Below are 25,644 nucleotides of genomic sequence, written 5' to 3'. Positions count from 1 at the left end.
TTGGAACTAATGGGGTATAAGTAGGTTTCTAATTTTGAGGTGGGGATAATGCTGATTTGTATAATGTGGCCCATTCCAAAGCAAAAACTGATCTATTTCATTTAAATGCCACCTTTTCCATCAGAGAGTGCTATATTCAGTTGTTTTGTGATACATATGACTTACCAGTGAGCTTTTCATTCTTAATGCCAGCACATGGAATATTGGTTTCCAGACGCAGGCAGGAGCACATTATCTCCTGTAGGGGGCAGAGTATCAAAAGAAAAAAGGCAAAAAACTTGTTAAGCAAAGCTCTGGATGTTTTTTAAATTACTTGGGAGGCTGTTCATTATATCAAAGATTATTATAACAGATGGAACAGTAAAAATTGACCTGTGTTTCTGAGAAACACAGTTAATGTAAACCAGCTGCTTCTTCCTTTTGTACCTTTATTGTCTAACTTTGCATTCTCATAAAAAGACACATTTAGTAAAAAGTCTGGTTACATAGTATGTCTACCTTCCAAAATGCCCCAAAGTTCAATATATTAGTTTTAGTGAGTTGGGCTTTGTGCACTGTTTTAAGGAGAAACTAATTCAGGTTTTCATGGCTTTAGTGTATCTCTTTAAACTAAAAGTTTATACATATATATATATATATATATGCAGTTCCTCCCCCTTTAAATAGTTTGGATGAATAAACTTTAAATATGGAAGATTGCACTGAGTAGCTCCTTATTATGTCATTCAGTTGCTATTCAGGGGAGCCACAAGCACTGGCTTTTAAGTCTATAAAACAGTACTATTGGCCTTAGTTCACTAAATTCTTTATATAAGTGGAGACTTTTCTATATCCTTCTTTAAAATTTAAAGAGCCCCTGCAGAGAAAGTGGACTATGACTATCCAAAAATGTCTGAGGTTATGGTTTTGAAAATACATGCTGATATGTAACTGTATCTTTCTTAGCATGTGCTTGGACTTTTGATAGTTATATTTGATTGTATGTGATTACTCCATAACTTCCTTTCCAGCTCCTTGGCTGCCTGTGCTTGGGAAGCCCTAACCACTGTGGTCTTGGTTCCTAAACTTATAGTGGTCCTTCCTGCCTCCAGGGCCTTTTCACTTGCTAGCCCTCCTTCCTGAAATTTGAAAACTAAATGTCTATTCATTCTGTTATTTATTATTTGCCCAGAAACTTGGGTGCACCCAGACACACAAGTCAGTACTGCAGGAAAGAAGATAAAAGTCCCTGCCTTCAGGAAACTTGCAGTCTGCTGGGAAACACAAGTTGTTTATCAAAAAATGCCATCAGTGACTGCCAAAAGGCAGCTATGACAAGAGGCACAGAAATGGGGCCCACATATCAGAGAACGGTCAGAGGTGGTCTGAGGTTGAACTAAATGAAATCAATCATTTTTGACCTACCAAAAAAAGTAGGCAGTTGATAAAGTTTCACCCTGAAGTCATAGAAGATTTTTGCACATAGGAGCACATGCTAGAAATGATATTGAAGAACTGTTAATTTGGAAGTGCATCAGTCCAACTTTTGAGGAACACCTCTGTAGCAGAAAATGAAATATGTGCTTTTAGTAAAATTGCTGGTTACAATTCAAAATTATAGTTGGCAATAGGGAATTCGTGATCTTTAAATAATAATGCTAAAACAAATGATTATTTAGCTTATTAAAATATTTATGAAATATGTACTCTGTAAGTGGTTATTCTTAAATCCTGTAGAAAGTAGATTACAAGGCAGTCATTGTGTTTTCTTTAGGAAGTTGACATATGTACCTACCTGTTTACACTCAATAGAGACATGGCTTTGTTGGCACTAGCACTCACAGATGTTTTTCCTATAATTTCCGAGCAATCAAGAAACTTAACAATTGAGGGCCCAGGGACTTGTTGATAGGTGTGACAGAGATGCAAAGCTCACCTTTGAAAGCATTCCTGTGTGACTATTTTGTAATCTGGAGCTAAAACTGGATGGCCCACTGTGGGGCAATGTTCCTGATTCTGAACTGAGGTTGAACATGTTGAGGGAGGAATACAGTGAGCCTCAGGGATCTCCTACACCATTTTCACAATGTCAGTTTTTATGGTTTTACTTCTTTGGCTGCTGTTTAACCTCTTGGGACTGCTGTTGATAATTACATCTTTCTGGCATTAAGAGCTTTTTGCTTTCCTTTTTCTTGCCTCCAGCCCTTGGGAGGGGTAAGCCCAAGGGCGGGGGGGGGGGGGGGGGGGGAGTTTTGCTGTGAATTCTTCAGCCATTTAGTGCAAATTCCTGTAATTACCGGCATTGTGTCTTCTCTGAATGGCACATAATACAGCAGAAGCCATTCCTAATTGAGACCTTACAGGAGGTACAAATCCCCTCTTTGTTCAGCCTGACAAATTAGTGCCAGAAAGTGGCAGGGTCCGAGTGGGAATCAAAGGCAAGAAACACAAAGATGGAACTTAAGGCTACAGTAATAACCCTCTCTTGTCCTGAAGGGAAAAAAGTAATGACCAATGAAAAATGAAGTTTTTTTTGTTATAAATTCCCTTGACATGACAGCACCTCAGGGCTGCTCTATTTATTTAGCAAAAGTGATTAAATAGTAATACAACAGGGCGGCCCATTGTTTCCCTGGATGCCCCCCCACCTCACAGACCCCTGCTGCCTTGGCTAATTGATTGACAATGAACCTCTGATAAAGAAGTATGTTGTTAGGACCTGGGATGGAGGGGAGCATCCCCCCATTTTGTGTGTGTGTGTGTGTGTGTGTGTGTGTGTGTGTTTCATTTTTGTTCGAATTACACTCTAGTTTTTTCCCCTTTCCCCTTTTCTCTCCCTTGTCTTGTCTTTCCTCTGGCCTTTTCCCTGGCTGACATTCACAGATAGGTAGAGGGGAAAACTGTAGCACAGCTTTTGACAACTTCATACTTGGAACCAACTTCCTGGATTGCTCTCCTCCTGCAGAACAGCAGTGTGAGAAGAAAGGGAGAAGGTGGCACTTTCTGGCACTAATTTGTCAGATCACTGACACTTAAAAAAGTGATTAAAAGTGCCAGAAAAGTGGTGGGTTTTAGTTTTTTTCATGTGTGAGAATGGATAGCTGAAACTAGTCTTTGCACTAAGACTTTCTCTTCAATTCCTTGTTCACTTTAAAAAATCCATACATTAAAAACATTTATATGGTGGGGAATGGGGTTGTCGCAGAGCAAGAAACAAAGACCAGAAGTTTTATATCTCCCCTCAGTCCCCAAGAAGCCAGGATTGATTATTTGAGGATCAGATCTGGCTGCTTATGGTGTAACTCAGTACCCCAAGGATGCTGTAAGTTGTGGGAAGGTGACCAAAAGCCTCTAGGCAGATAATTAATGGCTCCTGGTTATATATGCTCAACTAGCTAAGCCGAAGATAAATCCCTAATTTAACTCTGTTACAGCTGCAAAAACAAATCATTTCAAGCTTCTAGGAAAGCAAAGTATATTAAACAAACAGTATCGACCTTGTTAATACCACATGGCATTTCATGTGATAAATGAGGGCGTATTTCTGGCAAAGGCCTGTTTTATGACATCCTTTAGACATAAAGGATACCTTTACCCTAGCAATACAAGCATCCCTGATAGAAAGTATGAGGCGGTTAATTATTCATTAAATAGCTGCCAGACTGGAAGTAAGCAATATTTCTGTGTTGGACCTAGTTAGTTACTTATTGGCCTTGGGGTAAACCATGCAGAATAGCAATTGTTAAGAAAAAGAGAAATTGGATCTGGGAGCTGATTATGCATGTGAATTTGCAGATCTGTTGATTTCTTAGTGCCAAGAAGGGCAGTTGTGTATTATGCTCTTGGAAAAAATAAAAAAGGGTTCTAGGGTAGCCAAAATTTGTTTTCATTCCCATGTGAAAAATTAGGGAGTCCTTTATTAATCAAAGTGCCAGATCTAAGGAAATGAAGATGGAAACAAAAAAATTGACTTTCCTTGATATTTTTAATTCTTATCTTTACTACTATTTTGAAATTTGTCTCCCACTTAGTAGGAATAGCAATAAGTTGAAGATTTATCCAATTTAGGGAATAGGCAGGTAGCCAATTAGAAGAGGAAAAGACAAGAAAATCTCAGATATGCCCCCTACAGCATATGGACAGCTTGGATAAGAGAGAACTATGTAATCTGTTGTTGCCTTCTCATATTGTATTGTCCAAGACAGTTTGTTATTGTTTTCGATTGTAGTCTCTCAGAGGAGAAATCCCTAGGGTATATATGCTAACAGGCTAAATTTTATTTCCCCCGCTCTGATTATGAACATGGAGGGGTTGCTGGTAGTTAAATCCTCAAGTGGAGTTTTAGTGGAGGGTTCATTTCAACAAGCATTTATTCATCCCCTCATGTGTGCCACACAGCAAAGAGGTACAGACTGTGTTCCTCAAAGACTCACAGAATCCGCCCCCTTCTAAAGATGGTGAGGACTTGAAGTGTTATAAGCAGGAGGATGGGACTGGTGACCAGGGGTCAAACCATCGAGGTCACTGGCTGGGAGGCCAGTACATCCCTTACTCTGCTTATGTCAAAGAGTCCCTGTTATAGAGAATTTGAAAGCTAAAGTGGTTCCCCACTTCATAATCCATTTTAAACTTTGTCCTTATATTTCCCACAGAATTAAATTCAAGGGAAAATCTCCTTCACTTTTAAAATAGTCTGTCAAAGATAAATTTGGATTTCTGTTGTGTGCCCATTATGTAGTAGGCTATGAGAGGACAGACAGTATATTTATGGTGTGGAGCCACCAGGTCTCTACACTGTAGTTGAGGAGCCACAGAGGAAAATGGGGGATACCAGATAACTAGGCCAGGTCTATGCTGCACAGTGTTTAGTGTTTAGGAGAGGATTTGGCAACATCCCAAGAGAGAGAGGCTTGGGTTATCAGAGATTATAGTTATGCTGAATGATTGGCAGTTTTACCCTACGACTATTGAATAATAGGTCCCTTTCAGCCTAAAAGGTTATAGGTAAAGATACATGATAATGAGAAGCAGCATAGTTGAGGACTTAAGAACAAAGACCAGTCTTTTTGCCTGAGTTTCCAGATCTGCTGTGCACTGGCTATGTGACCCAGGATAAATTACTTAACCACCATGGACCTCCATTTTGTCATCTCATATGTGAGAAATAATCACATATTCCTTATTAGTTTATAGTGCAAATAAATTGAGTTAGAGGGCTTAGAATACTATTAGCATACTGTAAGTGCTATATAATGGTTATGCTATTTGACTACCTATGATAATAATTACCAGGATAAAGATATCATAAGTATATTCACCAAAATTGTGACTATTACAAAACTAGGTTGGACAACAGATATGTAGAATGACAAAACTGAGATTTTGAAATGCTAGCCAGGGGAATGGATCAAAACAAATGAGATGAAGTTTGTAGTCCAGAGAGTCCTGTCCTTATACTCAGAAAATCAACTGCAGATACAAAATACAGGAAACTTGACTTCACAGAAGCCTGTGTGGCATACAAATGAGGCAACTGGGAAGTGAGCATTTGTGCTTCCTATGACTGGACAAATCAGGTCTAGAAAGAAGAGATAATATTCCCAGCAAGACCACATCCAGAAATTTGTTATGGATGCTGCTTTTTTTCCTTCTTTTTCCAGTGACTTGGGATTGAACCCAAGCCCTCAAACATGCTAGGCAAAATGTTCTACCACTGAGCTACATCCCCAGCCATCTTGTTTTATTTTTCAATTTGAGACAGTATCACTAGGTTGCCCAGGCTGACCTTGAACTTGTGATCCTCTAGTCTCAGCCTCTCACTGGGATCACACTTGTGAACCATGGTGCCTGGCTGGATGCTGCCTTTTGAAAACAAATTTGTGATAAAGTAGTGAAGGGACTAAAAACCATAGTGTTCAAATATAACCTAGGATAGGGATAACATAGTTTTCTGTCTGCATGTTTGAAGGCTGCCACTTAGAAGGGAAAACAGGCACACTGTGTTTACCTGTTTCATATGATAAAGGTAACAAAAGCACAAAAGAGTGGACTGAATTTACCATGGCCATGGTGAAAAGGCAAGACCCTGACCAAGGAGATTGCAAAACCTGGAATTTCTGACCTCAAGACAAGATGCTTAACTTGTTTAATCTAGAGTTTTCTCATCTGTAAGATAAAGAGATTTATTCATTCAGCCCTTCTGCAAATGTTTTTTGAAGTCCTACTAAGTACTGAACACTATGCTTGATACATAGAAAATAAGACAGCACCTTTATCCATCCTCACAGAATATGAAGAATTAGAAGCCAGACATATAAATAAGCAATTATGACACACAGTTGAACTACAAGGTCTTTGTCTCTCCTTCCGGCTCTTCCATCTCTGTCTGGCATGTTTTAGAGGGAATGGCCTTGCTCTACATGGTCTCTCTTATCTCTCATTCTGTGATTCTTTGAATGTCTGTAGAAGATTAGAGAAAATGAGATTAATGTTCTCCACTTAAATCTCATTTAATAAGTAATACCTTTTTCCTTTGGGGAAAATTTAAACCAGTAGAAATATCAATGACTGAGAGTGCAGGAGATGGGAATCCTTTTCTTGGCTCTGATGTCTATCGTTGGAGGAATTACTTTATTTTTTACCCTTTTTACAGTCTAAGTTTCTAGGTCCAAGAAATAATTTTAAATAAAAATAAGTGGAGTACAAGAATGTGAAAACATGCTTAAATAGTAATGTGAGTCTATGGAAGAATCAAACGTTATATAATTTGTATCTTAAACTGTTTCACATCCTAAAATTCAAAGAGATTTGATCACTTTTATAAGTAGGCCTTTTGATTTTATAGGATATAAATTTGCTTTTTTGATTTATTCCTGGTATTCTCATCATAGAAGTCACATGTTCCTCTTTGATATGTTTCAGAAGAATAAAATCATTTTGAATTTCAGAAGATATGGATCTTTTGATAGACCTTCCTGAACTTCATAGGCCATAGCTGTGCTCTTTTTTTTTTTTTTTTTTTTTTTTAAGCCGTTCATTTCTCCCAGTCTTTGTTGCTATACTTTGGTCTGGAAAGTTCTTGTCCCTTTTTGTAGCTTCCTTTTTGGTTAACATTGTTCTCATCACATGTTCATTTCTGACTAAACTTCTAAAGAAAGTGTTAATGTACCATTGGACTCCACATTGAGTTAAAAGTTTCTATTTACTGACCTTTCACTGGGAGAGAAGTTGGTCTAGGTATGGTTTTAGGCTGGGGTAGGTCAAGATCTTCCTTAATTTCCTTAATTTCTACCTAAGTTCCTTGCCAAAACTAAGCTTTTCATGGACACCTTGAAAGAATTGTTTGAGAGTTTTCTAAAATCTGTTATACTGCCTAGAGAAAATTTTGTCATTTAAAAATACATCTCTAGATAAGGAAATCTGATAATTTAGCAATACCAAGTTATTTCTTGGCCTTAATATTTTCATCATTTATTTAACAAACCTGGGCCAAAGATAGTCCCAGAAATTGAGGTGTGGGAGTAACCTAACTTAATTTTGTAGCAGGAAATACAAGTGTATGCTTTCAAATATGCTAACACTGAAAATCTTTTAATTATCACATTAATAAAAAACAAAGAGCATGAAAGTCCTTTACTTCCCTGCTTTCATTCTGGCCTTTCCCAGACCTCATCTCACCTGCAGCAAGTGTGATTGTTACAATTCAGGCTGACCCTAGTGGTCCTCTCCTCACAACAGTTCCGGGCTCCCCACTTCCTTCTGTCTGAACGCCAGCCTCCTTCCATGACCTGCCCTTCTCAGTTTCCGCTTACCCTTTGCTGTTCTTTCCCTGCCACACTAAGTCCAGCCACACTGACTTCCCTGTCTCTCAGGGTCACCACCTCCTTCCCTACCTCAGAACCTGTACATGTGTGGGTGCCTCTCCCTCATCCCCACATTACCCCCAACTTAGATGCTACTTCCTCAAGAACACCTTCTCCAGTTTCTCATACTGGTTATTAAATTCTCTCCTCTCTAATGCCGGTTTAGTGTGCCTTACTCTAGTGCTGGTCATAACTGAGATTATATTGTCATTTGTGTAATTGTTTATTTAATGTCTGGTTCCTCCACTTGACTGCAGATGCTATGATGACAAGGGCTGTGTTGCTCTTGTTGCATCTTGTGTTGTTGTTGTTGAGAAGTTTTTTACGTTACTGTGGCTAGCCTTGAGCTCATGGCTCAGGCCATCCTCCCACCTCAGTCTCCCAAATAGCTAGGACTACAGGTATGCACAATGCACCTGGCTCTGCATTGGTCTTGTCCATTGCTAGCTCCCTGGTTCTGCATCTGGCACACAGTAGTAAATACATAGTAAATATTTCTGGTCATTTTCTGTTTTGAACTCTTGCTGTCTATTCCCACCATTGAATTTCCTGCTTTCACCATCTTTTCTAGGAATCCTAAATCATCTGTAGATAAAATCAACATATTCTCTACTTGATCATCTAGGTTGCTAAAAATTACCGATAAATGATGATCCTAACATTTACCTTTTGGCAAACCAGTTAAGATCTTGCAGGTTTCCAGGGACTTTTAAAAACTTTTTGACCACAAGTTCTCTCAGAGTCTTTATTATGCCAAAGTGAGGGATGAATGCAACATTTCCAAACTCACTTAACCATAATACCCCCTCTTAGTGAGACTAGAATTCCTCAAAGAGGTTGCAATCCCCTGCTCTGAGAATTGCATTGTCAGAGTTTAGTTGACATGTTTGCTATATTTGTGCATTCAATATACTGCAGTTCAATTCTAGCACTAAGTTATCCCAGATCCCACAAGTTAGGGGCTCAGTCCTCTGCAAGATTTTTCCCACTTCAGATACCAGTCACAGGTTTAGGGTTTACCAGGCCACCTCTGCTCTGACAGGATGCAGATTCAGGGATTCCCTCAACACACTCAGGTTCACAATTTGCTAGAAAAAACCCACAGAACTGAGGAAAATGCTATATTTAACAAGTACAGTTTTATTGTAAAGAATATAAATCGGGAACAACCAAATGAAGAAACTTAGAGGCCAATGTCTAGGAGGGCCCCCAAAACATAGTTCTGTTTCTTCTCCTTATGGAATCAGGGTAGATTACCTTCCCATCACATCAGTGAGTTCAACAAGGAAGTTCCCCTGAGCTTCAGTGTCAGGACTTTTTTGTGGGATTTCATTTTGTAGGTATAACTGAACCAATTGCCATGTGATAGAACTCAGCCTCCAACTTCCTTCTCCTCCCTGGAGGTTAGGCTGGCCAAAGACCCAGTACTCTTATCACATAGGTTGTTCAGACCTAATCCTGAAGCTGTTTACTGATTCACCATGAATGACCCATTAGCATAAACTTGGGTGTTATCTAAGGAGCTCATAAACAGCAGACACTTGTATCATTTAGGAAAATTCCAGAGTTTTAGAAGCACTACCAGAAACCAAGGTCAAAGCCTAGACAAATTATTTATTATGCAGTGGCACAGGACACTGAATGGGCCATTTCCACAACAAAAATGGTGCATGGATGAAAGGAGGATGAACATTGTATGTGGTTGCCCCTCAGAGAATGAGGAAGCCTCGTTCCATTTGCCATGTCCCCTCATTTCCAATCAGTTACTGTGGTGCAGTTTTCAGCATTGACTGCATCCACCTGGGGAAAGAAAGTTTATGGTGGTGTCTTCCAGGGTGCTTCTGGAACCAAGCAGCTTCAGAGGCAGACAAGAAACTGACCAACACTGGGCTGCCCAGCCTGCTGTAGCCCTCCCTGAGCCTCAACTCAGGGTGGTGGGATACTGTCCAGTGATTTTGTGGTCCCACTCTCTAACCCAGATACTGCTCTCAGATCTTGGTTTAATATAGAGGGTGTTTCCTTTCAGTGGATATAAAAGTAACCAATAAAATTAAATTTATTTACTTTCAACTGAAACAAAATTTGACTTGTGATATATACCATTTCTAGAAGGAAACTAATATTCTAAAACCTAAGATGTGAGTTCATGCCAATTTCTTATAATATTGAAAATCACATTCTAACCAGGTACCAAGAGTTTTGTCTTCTTCATATTTTTTTAGTAAAGTAAGTAAATCATGAAGAGCTGAACCAAAAGTCTTGCTGAAAATCACTACCCTTTCAAATAACCAAGCCTGTACTTCTGACATAGAGGAATAAACTTTGAAAGTCTTGGTCTCTTTCTCCATCTCCATCAATAAAAATGATCTTCTCAAACCCTAGACTCTTAGAGACCAGACAAAATTTCAGATACACTTGATGTGATGACTGGGAGGCATCTAGACCCAGTAGACTGAGTAATAAATTAGAAGCATAAGAACTTGGTCTACCCTTTGTAGACCTGCCACTGATGTTAAATAGCCTGGAGCCCACCTTTCCAGTCCTGTGGGTCGGCATCTGCAGTACACCATCTTGAGGGAAGATTAAACTGCCTTGGCTAGGGGGAACTATTCAAATGTTATAAAATACTGGCTGAAGCAAAAGTGATATGCAATATCACTGAATTTTTGCCCAGAAAATATGGGGAGGTCCCCGAAGTGATTTCTTTAAGAGAAGTCTTCCTGTGACCTATCAATGGATGGGATGCTTTTAGGAAAATGATATTTTTCATTTATTATTAGGATGAGGAGTTTTAGCTTAAGCAAAAGGTACCTGATAATGTACCTCCTCTCTCCATAATCCTCTTTTATCCATAATCTTTACCCAGAGGTCTTGTGTGTTGTTATGATCATCCTACCCTTTCCTTCCCACTCCCACTATTGGATGCTGTCCGAGCCATCATCCTTGAGGGATTTTACAGGGCTAATAAATAAAGAGGTCAGGAAGATGGAGATCAAAATATCACATGTACTGCTTAGAGTTCACATTTATTATTATGTAATAGACCCCTAAATTTGACAACGAAAGTCAGACAAAATAGTAGACACACGTGGTGTGGTAGCTGGAGTTCCTAAAGCCATGCTCTTAATACAGCAGAAAAAAATTCTTCTCCCCAAAGATTAGCTGAGCGTGCCGGTGTCCTAAACCTATCAGTCAGTCACCTGCCTTATTTCTCTACCTTATAGTCTCTGCCTTATTTCTCAACTCTTATAGGGTTGGATAAGGGACGTAAAGAGAAGCAGGGAAATGCCTTTCAAATGGCAACATGAGGACCAGAGAATAGAAGTTCCCACTTGTAGGCATTTTTGTTTTGCCTACCAAGTCTATTATAATCTATTATAATCAGCCTCTCTTCAAATACTAAACATTTAGTTAGAAGATTAACTTTGGAGATGGTCACATGTTTAGAGAGACAGAAATTAGAAGGCATAAGGTAAAAGAATAAAGGGGGTAAGCAAACCAAGGCATTCTCTAAATCCCACAGAACATAAAGAATTTGGTTTGGGGTGAAAATGAAGAAATCCAAACATGGATTTACGGGAAGCTGATGAAAGTAATCTTTTTCACTTTGAGACTGTTCCTAGTACTACTCAGATCCACTCTCATGACTTTAATTTTATCAAATTGTTGTCATTACCAAAATAGCTCAAGTAGACATTACTCTAAGAGATGCTGTCAGGGTTTTTTTCAAGGGTTTTTTTCAAAGGTTTTAGCAGAGAAGAGGAAAGATTGTGTTTTAAAGATACTGTAAAGTTCAAAGAGATGAGATGCTTGTAAAATATGAGAGAAGCAGGTGTTAAGAATGGGAGTGACGTGAAAGAAAAGTCAGGGGGATGCTGGAGAGGCACTGCATGTGATCAAACTACAGACCTGATGAGATTAATGTAAGATGTGACTTCTAAATCCAAGCTGAGAGAAAACACAAGTTTAAGAAACAGAGTTAGGAAAGACAGGTTGCTTCCTAGGTCAACCAAAAACTAATCTGGACTTCTAAGCTAGTAGGAGTTATTGGCCTTTCCAAGCATCCTAATAGAGATATACTTGGGGACCACAAAAAGAGAGTTAGTGGTGGTTTAATATAATATCAAATACCAGGGGAAATCATTGTAGAAAGGACATAATTGGGACATACATTGAATTCTTGTGAAATGAAAGGGTTCAGAGAAGGGTTGGGACTAGGGTAAGGTGAGTGAGGTCTTTGCTTTAGACACAGAATTTAAGGGGGCATCAAAAAACCTTGACAAACAAGATAAAATAATACTTTAATGTTGTTAAAATTTAATTCTGAACAATCCATGATGAACAAAATATAAAGTTAAGAGACAGTGTCAACATTATTATTTCTCCTTTTGCTTCTGTTTCTAATTCAGCACTGGTTGGGGGGAACATTGGAGTAAGACAGTTTATTTAGTAAGACACCTTCCCCCAAAGTTCTTAGTGCATACGTTCCACAAAGCCTGTCCTAACATGTACCTTTTCACAAGGACAGTGAGGTTGACCTCTCTTCCCTCTCTGGGATTATAGGAGATCGTACGAGGAATCCTAGTATCCCCATGTTTTAGATACAACTGACAGAAGGAGATAAACTGGGAGGAAGGACTGTCCGTTCCACCAGCAGCAGCTTGTATGTCTGAAACAGCATAGCTGTACTTTTCTGGTTTTGCTCTTATATTTTATGTAAGAGTTCTTGGTTGGCAAGTGTTTTACCCAAAGGATTAATGTGTGAGGAGAAAAGCCCCAAACCTGACTCTGATCATTACTAGTGGGTCATCTAGAAGGTAATGGTACAGTATGGACAAAGCTTCTTTCATGGTACTTCTTGAAACTAACCGAGCACCAAGAATCATTTTCTTACTATAAGAAAGCAGAACTGGGGAAAAGGCTCTTCCTAGATGTCATATCCATCACTGGCAGAGAAAAGTGATTAAGTAGGGTCAGTATATGGAAGTCTCACTCCACCCTCTTGTCTTGGTACTGTCACAGGGTTTATCAACAGTGGCACTATTGGCATGTGGACTGAGGGAGTCTTTGTTGTGCAGGGCTGTCCTGTGCATTGTAGGATGTTGAGCAGTATCCTTGGCCTCCATCCACTAGATGCCAGTAACTCTCCCACTCACCCTTTTATGACAACCAAAAATATCTGTTGGGACAGATAACTCCCCTAGTTGAGAACCACTGGGCCGTCAAGAAACAAGGATTGCCAACTGTCCTATTTTCCTCTTTCAACTTTTTATCACTTCTTTGTAAAATAATAAATGCCTTCTGCTGAAATACAGGTTGATTCATACCACTTAACGTTTTATACTCCAAGATTTGTTCATCTTCGTGGGTTGATTTAACTAAAAATAGTAGGTTATAGAACTCGGACCCTCACCAACCATCATCCCATATCAAATATATCTGATGCTTTCAATAATAAGTAAAAGAATATCCCACTAATTTATGTTGCTTTGTATAGTAAAGGGCAGTTATTCTCAATAAACTCAGCTTTTGACATCAGTTGACCTGGTAGCTCAAATTTTAAACTGATTTTTTGGACCAAATACCCCAAACAACATTATGCCCCACCCCACCTCCCCAACCGCCCCAACCACCTGCTTCTCTGATAGAGCTCATGTAATGCTCACAGCTCAGAACATCAGGGCATCTTTGATGGTCCCTTTTCCAGATCCCTCACATCAGTCAGTTGCCAAATTGTTTGTATTTTGTTCCTGTAATATCTCCTCTTTCCTCCTTGCTGTTCCCAAGCCTACCACTTCATGAAACTCAGACTGGTGCAATAACTTATTAACTGGTTCTCTCCCCTCCCAGTATTTTCTTACCAATTAATCCAATCAAAACTTAGATTTCTACCCTGCTCAAGGTAACTTAGCTATTCCTTTATCTTATTGATCAGTAAGGACCCCTCACCTTGAGCATTTGGCATTCTTATGTTTTAGCCTCTCTTTATCATCCCAAGCTCTTCTCCCAACATTCCTCTACTTATGACCCTTGGATAATTAGAATATGCAGTGTTTTCCAAACATGCTTCTATTTTTCTGATTTCAGCCTTTCCTGATATAATTTTTACAAAATCTTTTTTCTTCAAGTTCCAGCTCAAATGTCCCCATGCCTATGTCACCTTTTTTGATCTCCACAAATAGTTGTGATTGCTTCCTCCTTTATCTTTTATTATCTTTTGCTTTCTACCTTGTGGATTTGCATTCTTGCTCCCCACCTCACCAAATGCATTCGGAGGGGATGGTAATGCTGGTAAGGCCCGAGACTAAATTCATTAATGAACTAAATCATGTTTTTCCGTATAAATTAATTTCTGTCCTTGTCATTTGGATCATCCACAAGGAGACGATTTTTGTAATATCTCATAAAATAACTGTGTGAAAATTCATTTTTGTAGTTCCTTGATGTTGCTCATCAAGTGCCACTTCAGTCACTTCTGTTGGGCTCTGCCTTTTCACAATCTGTACAACTGTGGACCGAACTGTTTTATCACTCTCAGCCAGTTTTTTAAATCTGCAAAATGGGGATGATAACTACCTCATAGAATTAATATGAAGATAAAATGAATATATTCTTATGGGCACATGAGCATGTGTATATTATGGAAGAGTCTTATAACAGTGCCTATAAAGCACTATGTATACATTTATCCATTTACTTCTTTATTATTATTTTGGTTTTTAAATTGCTCATCATTTTCTTGAAAATCATTGGGGAAACAACAGACAAACCGAAGTGAATGAGAAAATCTAGTCATGGACCATTAAGAGGAAAACGAGATGGAAAAAATATTAAATTTAGATTGTCTTAAATATTCTAGAAGCTAAATTTATAACATTGCATCATTAAACTTATCTTACACTAATGTAAACACTACTATTAATGTATCTTACAAGAAAAATTATAAGTGACTTATCAACATGCCGGACGCAGGGTAGACACCTGTAATTCTAGCTACCTGGGAGCCTGAGGCAGAAGGATCAAAAGTTTAAGACCAGCCTGGGCAATGTAGTGAGACCCTGTCTCAAAATGAATCTTAAATAAGTGACCAGGGATGTGGCTTAGTGATAGAGCACTCCTGGATTCAATCCACAGTACTGCCAGAAAATAAATAAATAAATAACTCAACAACTTAAATCATACCTTTTGGAAGTGAAAATCTGTTACAGATCTTTTTATTTACGACTCAAGGTGGCTATCTAGAGCAGAATCTCTAGAACAGTGCACATGTTTACTTACTCACCTTAGCAAAAATCAAGATTTATTGCCTTTCAAGATAAATTTTGACTAAATATTGACTTTAGGTTCTCAATCATTGTTTACTTGAAAGGCCAATAAATCTTGACATTTCTCCATGTGAGTTGGAATCTACTTGGTATTTATTAATTTATTTAACACAATTTATAATCTTAATAACAACATTCCATGAGATTAGACAAATATTGTAGTGCAGCAAGTTTATATTTTCAATCAACAGTAATTACCTCCACGTGATATTCCCTTCACTTCTTATTTAAATATATTACTTTTAGCACTGTTAGTATAACATGGGCCCTACAAGTCAAAGCCGTCTTAGCTATGTAAATATTCAGCGTGAAACAAAAGCAAACCTCACCAAATAGCTTATAGGATACCTTTAAATTTTAAGCCAATTAGTATTCAGATTGCTTGTCTTCTTTAATTGCCATAGAATTGCAGAGTAATAAAGATTCTGCTTCACAGATGGCCTTTGTCTTGACAGTTGATTTTTGTGGATCTGTCTTGGTCTCATCTGTTGCTCTCTCTAGATATAATGCATATTGAACTTTCACTACATCTAGGCCCAGTGCTTATACTTTACAAGTGTAATATTTGCCATATTGCTGTGTTAAAAGGAAGATTCTTTAGCTAGGTGCATCCATTTTGTTTCAGAGGAGTTATTTACTCCTGCTGTATTCTTAAAGACATAGCTCACTAGCAACAGCTGCAGTTCATTCTACAATTGCCAGCTTAAGTTGACTTAAATGTGTGTCATCCACAGTAGAAACAGTTCCTTTCAAGTCTGATTTATGCTTTTGAACTTGTGTCAATCTTTTGATTGTGCAGCAGAACTTTATGAGTCAAAGTTTCAGCCAATAAGTGACAATTTCCTGTGTATAATCTCTCACTCCTATAAAATTTGTAGCTGTGCAAAAAATGAAACCCATCAGAAAAATTTCTGAAGAACAGAAGTGTATTTCAGTATATAGCATTGGAAATAACCAGAGAGTATATTTTAGGATTATACTTTATCATATATATTCCCTCCTACCCATGAAGTAGGATATTCATTACTGGGGGACTTAAAACCTCATAGAGAAAATAATTTTAAAGTGTTGCAATCTGTAGTGGATCCATAATTTTAACAATCAGGTTATCAGTACATGCCATACTATTCATATTAGCAATTACAGATGATATACAAATGATTTTAATTTCTCTTAAGTAAATGTCTTTTACTTTATGAGTTACTACCTAGACCCATAGTAACATGGATGCTTGAGACAGGAAAAGTTTTGGATCACTGATTTCTAAGTAGTTGTTTTTCAGTGTCCCTCACCTTTGCCCTTTCCATTGTACAGTTATGTACAATTCCATATTCTCAGTTCCACTGAGATCATATGTTAACTGAAATCACATGTGTGTTCAATGTCACTTCTCAGCTCTGTCCTGTCCCACTGTGGAGAATGCCAGTCTAGGGCCCAGGTTTGTTTTCCATGTCCTTTAGTGGACACTAAGGTTACACTGAAAAAATTACTTGTGTTGTGTCAGGCATATGTTTGTTTAAATATTGCCCAGCTTATCCAACCCAGGTTGGATAAACAGAACTTTCAATTTATACCAAATGTAACACTGTATTTTAGAAAGTTATAAATTCAACATGTAACTACTTAATGAGCCAATGGTTATAGACTATAATCTAGGAAAGCTAAATTCTTCGTGATTTCCCCCCCTCTTATAAAATAGCAAGTCATTGAACCTCCATTTCTGGTTTCCTTCATTTTGGAAAATCTGGTCTCAAGAGCATATGATCAAAGCCCAGGTCTTTGAGCAACATTTTATTTCGCACTCACCGTAGCTCACTGACCCCAGGACACTGGAAGAAAGGAAGGGAGGGAGAGGGAGGTCCCTTCATTGCTCACTTGGACATCTTGTCCTATCCTGTACAAATGGCAAAAGAGGGTATGACATCAGATTTTCTTTTTCTATTTTTACACAGCAGATGAAAATTTGTCTTCTCACTCTCTTTATCTCTTTTCCTCCCTTTTACAAAGGCACATTCTCTTTCTTTTATTTGCCCTTGTTCTTTTCTTAGAGCATTTCCACCTTCAGATATAAAAACACTGGCTTTACCTTCCCAAATTAGGTAAAAGCTTACTTTGAGAGATAGGAAACGGGTGGGGTAACTGGCCATGCTTAAATGCATCCTGCGCATGCTCTCCTCCGTGAGGGGGATTCACCTGGGCCCAGCACAGCTCACGTTACTCCCGTCCTAGACCTGTGGGTTCCCAACTGCTGGTCAGGAAGGCGGACTGAAGTTGGTAGCTGTGAAGTGGAAAGAAGGTGTTTGGCTCCTGCTCAAGATCTCAACTTCAGTAACACCACACTGCAGCCAACTGAGCTCACTAGGTACTCTCCATAGAAGAAAGGCTGTGCTTTGTGGAAGTTCATGCCAAAATTTCTGCTTCAACCCCCAGCAACAGATTCTTTTGGGTGCCTTAGTGAAAGGCTATTTGGGAAATGGACTGTACATGCAGCAAATAAGATTTCAGTTAAATGGTGACATTTGTTTCCAAAAGTATATCAGAGGGGAAGCTAAGCTCTTCAGAGCATGTGTTCATTAAAGATTTGAAGTGGGGTGGGAAGCAAAAAAAAAAAAAAAAAGGCCAGTGGGTTCTCTTGTGAGATAGTTTTTTGTTCCTATGAATTGAATACACTGAAAAGTTTCAAAAAGAGACTGGGAAGAATGTATTTGCTTTGATCTAACGTGTAGAGTGTTCCCTTCTACAAATACCCTTTAATTTAGAAACATTGTTAAAATCTGTTGGAAAGTACATAAAAATATATGTAAATAAGCTCTAATTAGTTATTTCAATTAATTATTTTTTGTCCCTACTTTGCAGCTCTATTTTTCTCCCAATAATGTTGCTTTTCAGAGTCCAACTTTGGCACCCTCCAAAAATGTTTTTTTTAACAGTCATTATTAAGAAAACACATTTTTTCCCCTGTTGAAAACCTTGCAATGATAAAGTAAAATTCATGATTGTGTATCTCTATGGAGAATTGTTTCAGACATTTTTAGTCCATGATTTGCTAGTATGATATTAAAGGAAATCTTGCAGTTAATTGAAAGAGCCAGTGTTTCTTTCTTGAAATAGATGTTATGTGTTGTTTTTTTAGAAAATGAGTCTACATCAGGCCACTAGCTAGCCTCTAATCTTTTTTTTCCCAACCATCCTATGCTCTTTCAAAGACAAATATATTGGATTTGGGGGTGAATTTTTTATTTCTTTCCAAGTTGAATGGAATTCTTCCCAGTGGAGATAAGAATGTTCTGGAAAAATACAGGTAAAATGAACTCAGGTTACATCTACATTGCCAATGTTTAGAAATTGACTAAGAACCTGAAATGTTGATTTTGAAACCTTAGAAAGTAAACTATGTAACAAATAATGAGATCTGTACTCAGTAGTTTGCATACTATCTGTACTTTGGTTGAATAGAAAGTCTTTCAGAGCTTTGAGGAACCTTGGAAGAAAACTAGAAATCAGGGAGCAGACCTTAGCTTTTATCCTTCTAAGACCCTGGTCGGAGTGGGGAAGGATGCTCACTAGAAATGCAGATTCTTGATCCCTACCCCAAATCTACAGAATAGAATTCATATAGGGGTAGGGGTCCATGTATTTCACCACCATCTCCAGAGCATTCTGGTGCTCATTGAGTTTGACAGTCTAATTAGGTTAACCCCTTTATTTTGTGGCAAGGAATCAGGCCTCAAGAGTTTAATGGATCAGGCTCCCCATGAGACCCAGGTCTCCTTACTCTAGTCTATATCCCGTGTGTGCAGAGTCATCCCAGGCACATGGATGAATTCGAGCTGATTTCTGGGTCACTAGCGTGATTTCAGCACTGGGAGAAGGACAGCATGACTAAATAGGTATGAAGGTGAAGACACCCAGGAACTAGGGTAGGAGTTTTAGATGCTGCTCCTTTCGTCTAAACTGAACCCTGGATGAACCCTAGCCATATGCTGTTATATGAGCCCAGAGACCTCTGCAGAATTGTGAGAGCGTTTAGCTTGTTTGCACAATAGTTGAACCCCCAGCTTTGGATCTGTGTGCCCAACTGATCTAAACATTTTTAGGCTGTGTGTTTTCTTGAAATGCATATTTTAATATTGCCTGTGTTGCATCCAGACAATTATAATAAAGTCATTAAAATAATAGTCTGAAGCCTAGCAGTACCTACTAAAGAATATATAAACATTCAACAAATGCTTACTGATGTTTATTATATCCAAAATTCAAACAACTGAAAAGCTAAAATAATTTTATTTTTTTCAGTGTTGTGAGAATTTAAACTATAATGATCCTGAATTTCTGCAGGATTCACCTTCTAAATCATTATTCAATTCTATTCTGTGTCACTTCAGTGTTGACTTAGTTTGGCTATTTCTAATTTTTGGAAACAGCAATATTCTAGTGCCTAGGATATGTTAGGCTCTACTGATCTCTGTCCCACAGTTTATATGTGAACACATTTCATATGCAGTTCATAGAATGGGCAACATATTTTAACAGGGATACTAACAAAAGTGGACTGTTGCAAGAGACAAGTGATCAGATTAAAAGGATTACTTTTGGAATAGCTATGGGAAATTAAATTCTCTTTATGTGTATATGAGTGTACATGTGCCAGATAATACTCAGTTTATCATTCCTTCAGCATAAACATTTATTGATTGTCCAGTATGTGCAAATCCCTGTGTTAAATGCTGTGGATAAAAACACGTATCTGAGAAATTAAATGTGGCTGGCTGGAGAAGCCCATGGAAAGGCACGACCATTTAAGGAGGCGTGTGCTAAATGCCAAGTGAGTAACGCGGAGCGAGCGCAGCAGGCAGCATTCCAGCGTCCACAGCCCTGGGTGGTGATGGCATCTCCTCTGTGGAACAGGGGCTTGTTTGGGTCCTCCTTATCTTTTCATGCATTCTTTCTCATTCCTCAGCCAGCCTGACAAACAGGAGCTGGTAATGATTTTGTCGCTGCTCAAGAGTAAAGAAATCTATTGGAGGATCAAGTTTTTGAAGCATAAAACTCACATATTTACTTACTATATTTCAATATCGCTTGTGTTTACCAAGAGGAGGATCTAATTCTCTTTCTGGAGGATGCGCCGTGAAGCTGCTTGATTACTAATGCCATTTTATTTGTGACGGAAGTTCTGTGGGGTATTCTGATACTTTTGTGGAGTTCAAGTGAATCAGTATCTTTTTAGATTGGTGGCTTGTGAAATAAATGTGTCTGAGCTCCTAGTATGGAAATGAAGGGCAACACTGATCATTACATTATTGTTTTTGTTATTGAAACAGTAATTCAGTTTTCTGCATCACGAAATAGTGTCAGATCCCTTAGATCAACATAGTTTTTGGCACCCAACCACGAGAAGGACCATATTGGAAGGATTTCTGAACTGGAAACTGCAGATCAGAAATGTCAGAATAGTGATACTGTTTGTATATTCTTGATCACCAGTTCTGGGGCTGCTAGGATTTTGTCCTTGGGGATGATCATAATGGAATTTCCATACTAATTAGTAGAAGGTAATACTTCTCATCCAAAGAAAAATAATGGCTACTTTGTGGCAGTGCCATGATTATTACCAGGGCCCCTGGACAGTGCTCACAGATTCACAGACTTTCTGGAATATGAAATGGGTGTTAGCAATCACTTGCCAGCAGCCAGTGCTCTTGAATAATGGGTAGGATTTGTTGGCATAGAAAGCAGAGAAGGTGTCGTGTTAGGAGAAATAATGTGAGCTACTATGTGAGGTTGGAACAAGAACATTGTGTTTATTTGGGGAGCAATGTGGAGAGTTATCTGACTGGAATAAGAGGTTGTATTCCCACTGGAGGGTAGAGGGAGGGAAAGCCGGAAAAGTGAGATGGGGCTAGTCAAAGGCCAAATTCCTTACATTGATTTTGTAAGCAAAGCAAAGCTACATATCAGATTTTAGAATCATTTTAGCATCAGAGAAACTTAGAGCCAAATCCAAACTCCACCTTTTATTGGCTTGATGACCTCAAACAATATGCAAAAATCTTCTTTTTTACATCAGTAAATTAGAACTGATGATATCTTCCTCATAGAGATGTTGTGCGGGTTAAGCAAGAACCTATATGAGAAGCTCTTAGCAAAGTGCCCAGTGCAAATCAAGTTTCTGCTCTGAGAAGTCAGAAGATAGTGGTGGGGTTATAGAGAAACTGTACTGTGCAGCTGAATGAAGAAGCAATAGAATCAGAAGAGACCAGAGACAGGGGAGCAGTTAGGTGACACAGTAGCTCCCCAAGGAGTGAGAGGTTGGAGAAGGTCAGACCAGGAAGGAGGGGACTCATCTGTACCCTGTTGCAGACTTCCATTTAATTTGTGTAGCCTTGTTCTGTGGTGTCAAAGCACAATAATCATAGACTTTCTTCTGCCTTGAACAGGCTGCCAGCGACCCATTGGTCTTTCCAACGGGAAAGCCAAGGTGTGCAATTACAGTGGCTGGTATTACTGCAGCAGCTGCCACGTGGACGACAGCTTTCTCATTCCAGCACGCATCGTCCACAACTGGGATACTTCAAAATATAAGGTGAGTCCAAACACTGGGTCAATTAGCAGTAATTCGAGTGTCCATGCATTGCAGATTATAATATAAAGAGAAGATTATTTGCTTCAAATTATTCAAAGCAAACTTTGTTTTTTCAGGTAAACGTCTAAGCTCACATTATTTATTTTTATTTTTACAGACTGCATTTTGATTCACTGTACACAAATGGGGTACAACTTTTCATTTCTGTGGTTGTATACGATGTAGAGTCACACCATTCGTGTAATCATACATGTACATAGGATAATAATGTCTGTCTAGTCCACCATCTTTCCTTCCCCTACCCCATCCTGTCCCATTTTCCTCTACACACTCCAAAGTCCCTCCATTCTTGAAGCAAACTTGATTAGGTAGTCTCATAGAGCTGTCAGGTTTTATCTAGTATTCTTATATATCTCCCAGATTAAAGGCATCTTAACTATGACTCATTAATTTCCTACTTTTAAAAGGAACATAGCAATTTTGAAAGGCCTTGAAGGTTAATGATAGGTGTTAAGAGACAATTCTGATAGGCGACTCTTTTTTTAAAATGTTCTTTTTAGATATGTAATGATAGTAGAGTATATTTTGACATATTATATATACATGGAATATAGCTTATTCTAATTAGGATCCCATTCTTGTGGTTGTACTTGATGTGCAGTTTCACTGGTCATGAATTTATTTATATGTGAACATAGGAAAGTTATGTCTGATTCATTCTCCTGTCTTTCCAATTCCTAATCTCTCTCCCTTCCCTTCATTCCCCTTTGTCTAATCCAATGAACTTCTGTTCTTCCCCAGCCCCCTCATTGTGTGTTAGTAACCACATATCAGAGAGAACATTTGGCCTTTGCTTTTATGGGATTGGTTTATTCTATTTAGCATGATAGTCTCTAGTTTCATCCACTTACCAGCAAATGCCATAGTCATTCTTCTTTATGACTGAGTAATAATCCATTGTGTATGTATACCACATTTTTTTATACATTCATCTGTTGAAGGGCACCTATGTTTGTTCCATAGCTTAGCTATCATGAATTGAGCTACTATAATCATGGATGTGGCTGTGTCATTGTAGTATGCTGATTTTAAGTTCTTTGGGTATATGCCAAGGAGTGGAATAACTGGATCAAATGGTGATTCCATTCCAAGTTTTCTGAGGAATCTTCATACTGCTTTCCAGAGTGGTTGCACCAATTTGTAGTTCCACCAGCAACATATGACCGTACCTTTTCCCCCACATTCTCATCAACATTTATTGTTACTTGAATCATTGCCATTCTGACTGGCGAGAGATGGAATCTCAGTGAAGTTTTAATTTACATTTCTCTAATTGCTAGAGATGTTGAACATTTTTTCATGTATTTGTTGACCATTTGTATTTCTTATTCTGTGAAGTACTAACAGGCCACTCTTATTTTTTTCTCTCTCCTTTTTTTCTTTTTCTTTTTTTCCCTTTTCTTCAGTTCTGGGGATGGAACCGAAGGCCTTGCTCATGCTAGGCAAGTGCTCTATCACTGGGCTACACCCCTGGTCCTCTCTTATTTTTTATTAGATCTTATCTCCAACATCACAAGGTTATGGGGTGATAAAATGGGAATTAATGCATGAACATCTGGTGATTTTTGGAGAAGGCTAATATAATCGCAGGTACTTCTCATGGTGGAGTGACTGTCCTCCTCATATGAAGGTCTGTCTTCAAGCACATTCAGCCCTTAGAACTGGAGCTGTGAGAGAAGTTATGAGGCTTCTCAGAGATGGCCTACTGAAGAAACACTCTTTGGAGGCATCCTCAGGCCTTTGTGTGGCCTTTGGTTAAGGAACAAATGTGAGGCACAGGGATTCACCTACAGCTTTGCAGAGAACAGCAAGGTGGATGCCCAAGAAGTATAGGTAGCAGGCTGTTAGCTGTGAAACTGCAAGTTGGCCACGATGGGGAGAAGTCTCAAGGCACTGGGGCACTCCAGCTCAAAGAGGGTGGAGAGAAGAGGGGGACCAGCAAAGGAGGCCAAGAGGCCAAGAAGGGTGAGCAGTGAGATAGAAGGATCCCAGGCTGTCTGACAAGCCATGTGCAGAAAATATTCCCAGATGGATTGTGACAGATGCTGATAGGTCAAATAAGATGAGCAGTGAGACTTGACCGTCAGCTTTAGTAATGTGGAGGTAATTAGTGACTTTAATGAGCGCAGTTTGAATGGAGTAGTAGGAGCGGTGGGTTCCACCTAGACAAGGAAGGGAGAAAAGACAAGAAGAGACAATTTGCTTGAGAAGTTCTGTGCTAAAGGGAAGGAGAGGTAGGGAGAAACTCAAAGGAAAGTGAGTCAAGTTAGGTTTGATTTTTTTGTTGTTTTAATGGAAAAAAATAGCCCATTTTCTCCGCTGATACAAACTATCTAGGAGAGAGGGGAGAATTGCTGGAATGATATGGTTGAGTCAGTGAGGGTGGAATCGTTGTAGACAAGAGGGTTTGGCCATTGCTTGGAGTGTGAAATGAGAAAAGTGGCGATCTATGGATTGGGTGCAGTCAGTAGGTAGGTGTGATGTTTGGAGCCCTCTTCTATCTGTACTAGTAGCTTCCATCAAATTCTTCCATTTCATCACCCAAAGAGGTGAAGGACCCAGTCCCATTTACTCTGAGAATTGCCTTTACCTTCTGCTTCATAGGGAAGATTGCATGATTGGGTAATAATTTCATCAGCTCACCAACAAACTTGTCTTCATCCACATGCACCCTCCTTATCCTCCTTCCAACCACAGAAGAAGCATCCCTCTCTTAGAGAAGGTCCATCCCTGGGCATCTCTGTCTCCTGTTCTACCCAGTAGCCATTCATATTTCACTGTCCTTAAGATTCCTCATCCCAGTCCTTCTTGGCATCTGACCTTGCCTTCTACTTCAAGGAGAACATGGAAGTTATGAGATGTTAATGTCAATATCCATCAATTTATGTATATTTGTATTTGTCCTTTCTACTTTCCCTACTGACTTGGGAAAAAGAATAGCACTTTCTCCTGTTTAGTCATATCCTTCCACATGTGCTCCAGATGTTTTTTATCCAGCCGGTGGATCCCTATTCATTCTTCCAGAATGAGTAAGAGAACATCCTCTGGTGAAACCTGTTGTAGCTCATCCCTCCCCATTTCCGGCATTGTTGGCTCTCTCCTCTGTGTCACTATCACGTCATGCATGGGGCTCAAAGATTGTGCCTACTTAGGGGTTTATTTTATTTATTTATTTTTTTGCGGTGCTGGGGATCGAACCCAGGGCCTTGTGCTTGCAAGACAAGCACTCTACCAACTGAGCTATCTCCCCAGCCTCCTAGTTAGGGGTTTAATAGCAGAGACTTAGAGTTAAACAGGAATTTGTCCAAAGCATACCTCTGCCTCTTATTAGGTACTTAATATCTGGGGACAAATAACTGAAATGGGATTGAGTCTCAGTTTCCTAATTTATAAAATGCGCACAAACGTCCTGGGTTCAAGTCTTGCTTTTGTTGCCTATTAGCTGTGTGACCTAGACAAGTCATTTAGTCTCCCTGTGTTTCCATTTCCTTATCTGTGGAGGAGGATCATAAGACCTCACAGGGTGACTGCTGGTCAGTGGATTCCAGCACGCGCTTTTAGAGCAGTGCCTGGCACCACAGTACGTGCCAAAGCAGCATCTGTCCTCCTTGTAATTCATAACCTACTTAAAAGAGTTGTGTGAATCGGGGTAACAGAGGAAAAGGGCTTATCAAATGACTATGGTGAGCACTTAATGAAGGGAGGTTGTTGCTATCGCCACATCCGCATGACAGCCGGCTGCTTGTCTGTTTTCTCTATAATGAAAGCGAGCTCCTTGGGCACAGGGAGTGTGTCTTAGCACAGTTCCCGGCACACAGTAGACAAGTATGGA

General features: G+C 39.1%; 1 protein-coding gene across 3 annotated transcripts in view; it reads left to right on the top strand.

Annotated features, from left to right (window-relative positions):
* The window catches only part of Plekhm3 (pleckstrin homology domain containing M3), a 169,085-nt gene that overhangs the window by 45,737 nt on the left and 97,704 nt on the right, over nt 1–25,644 (top strand). For all 3 annotated transcript variants that reach the window (XM_047545129.1, XM_047545130.1, XM_047545131.1), the window contains exon 4: nt 21,607–21,752. In XM_047545129.1, the coding sequence (XP_047401085.1) occupies nt 21,607–21,752 (146 nt within the window). The remainder of the gene's footprint in view (nt 1–21,606; nt 21,753–25,644) is intronic.

The sequence above is a fragment of the Sciurus carolinensis genome, chromosome 3, assembly GCF_902686445.1.
Source record: "Sciurus carolinensis chromosome 3, mSciCar1.2, whole genome shotgun sequence".
In the NCBI taxonomy this organism is placed as follows: domain Eukaryota; kingdom Metazoa; phylum Chordata; class Mammalia; order Rodentia; family Sciuridae; genus Sciurus; species Sciurus carolinensis.
This window is presented reverse-complemented; position numbering and strand designations above follow the sequence as displayed.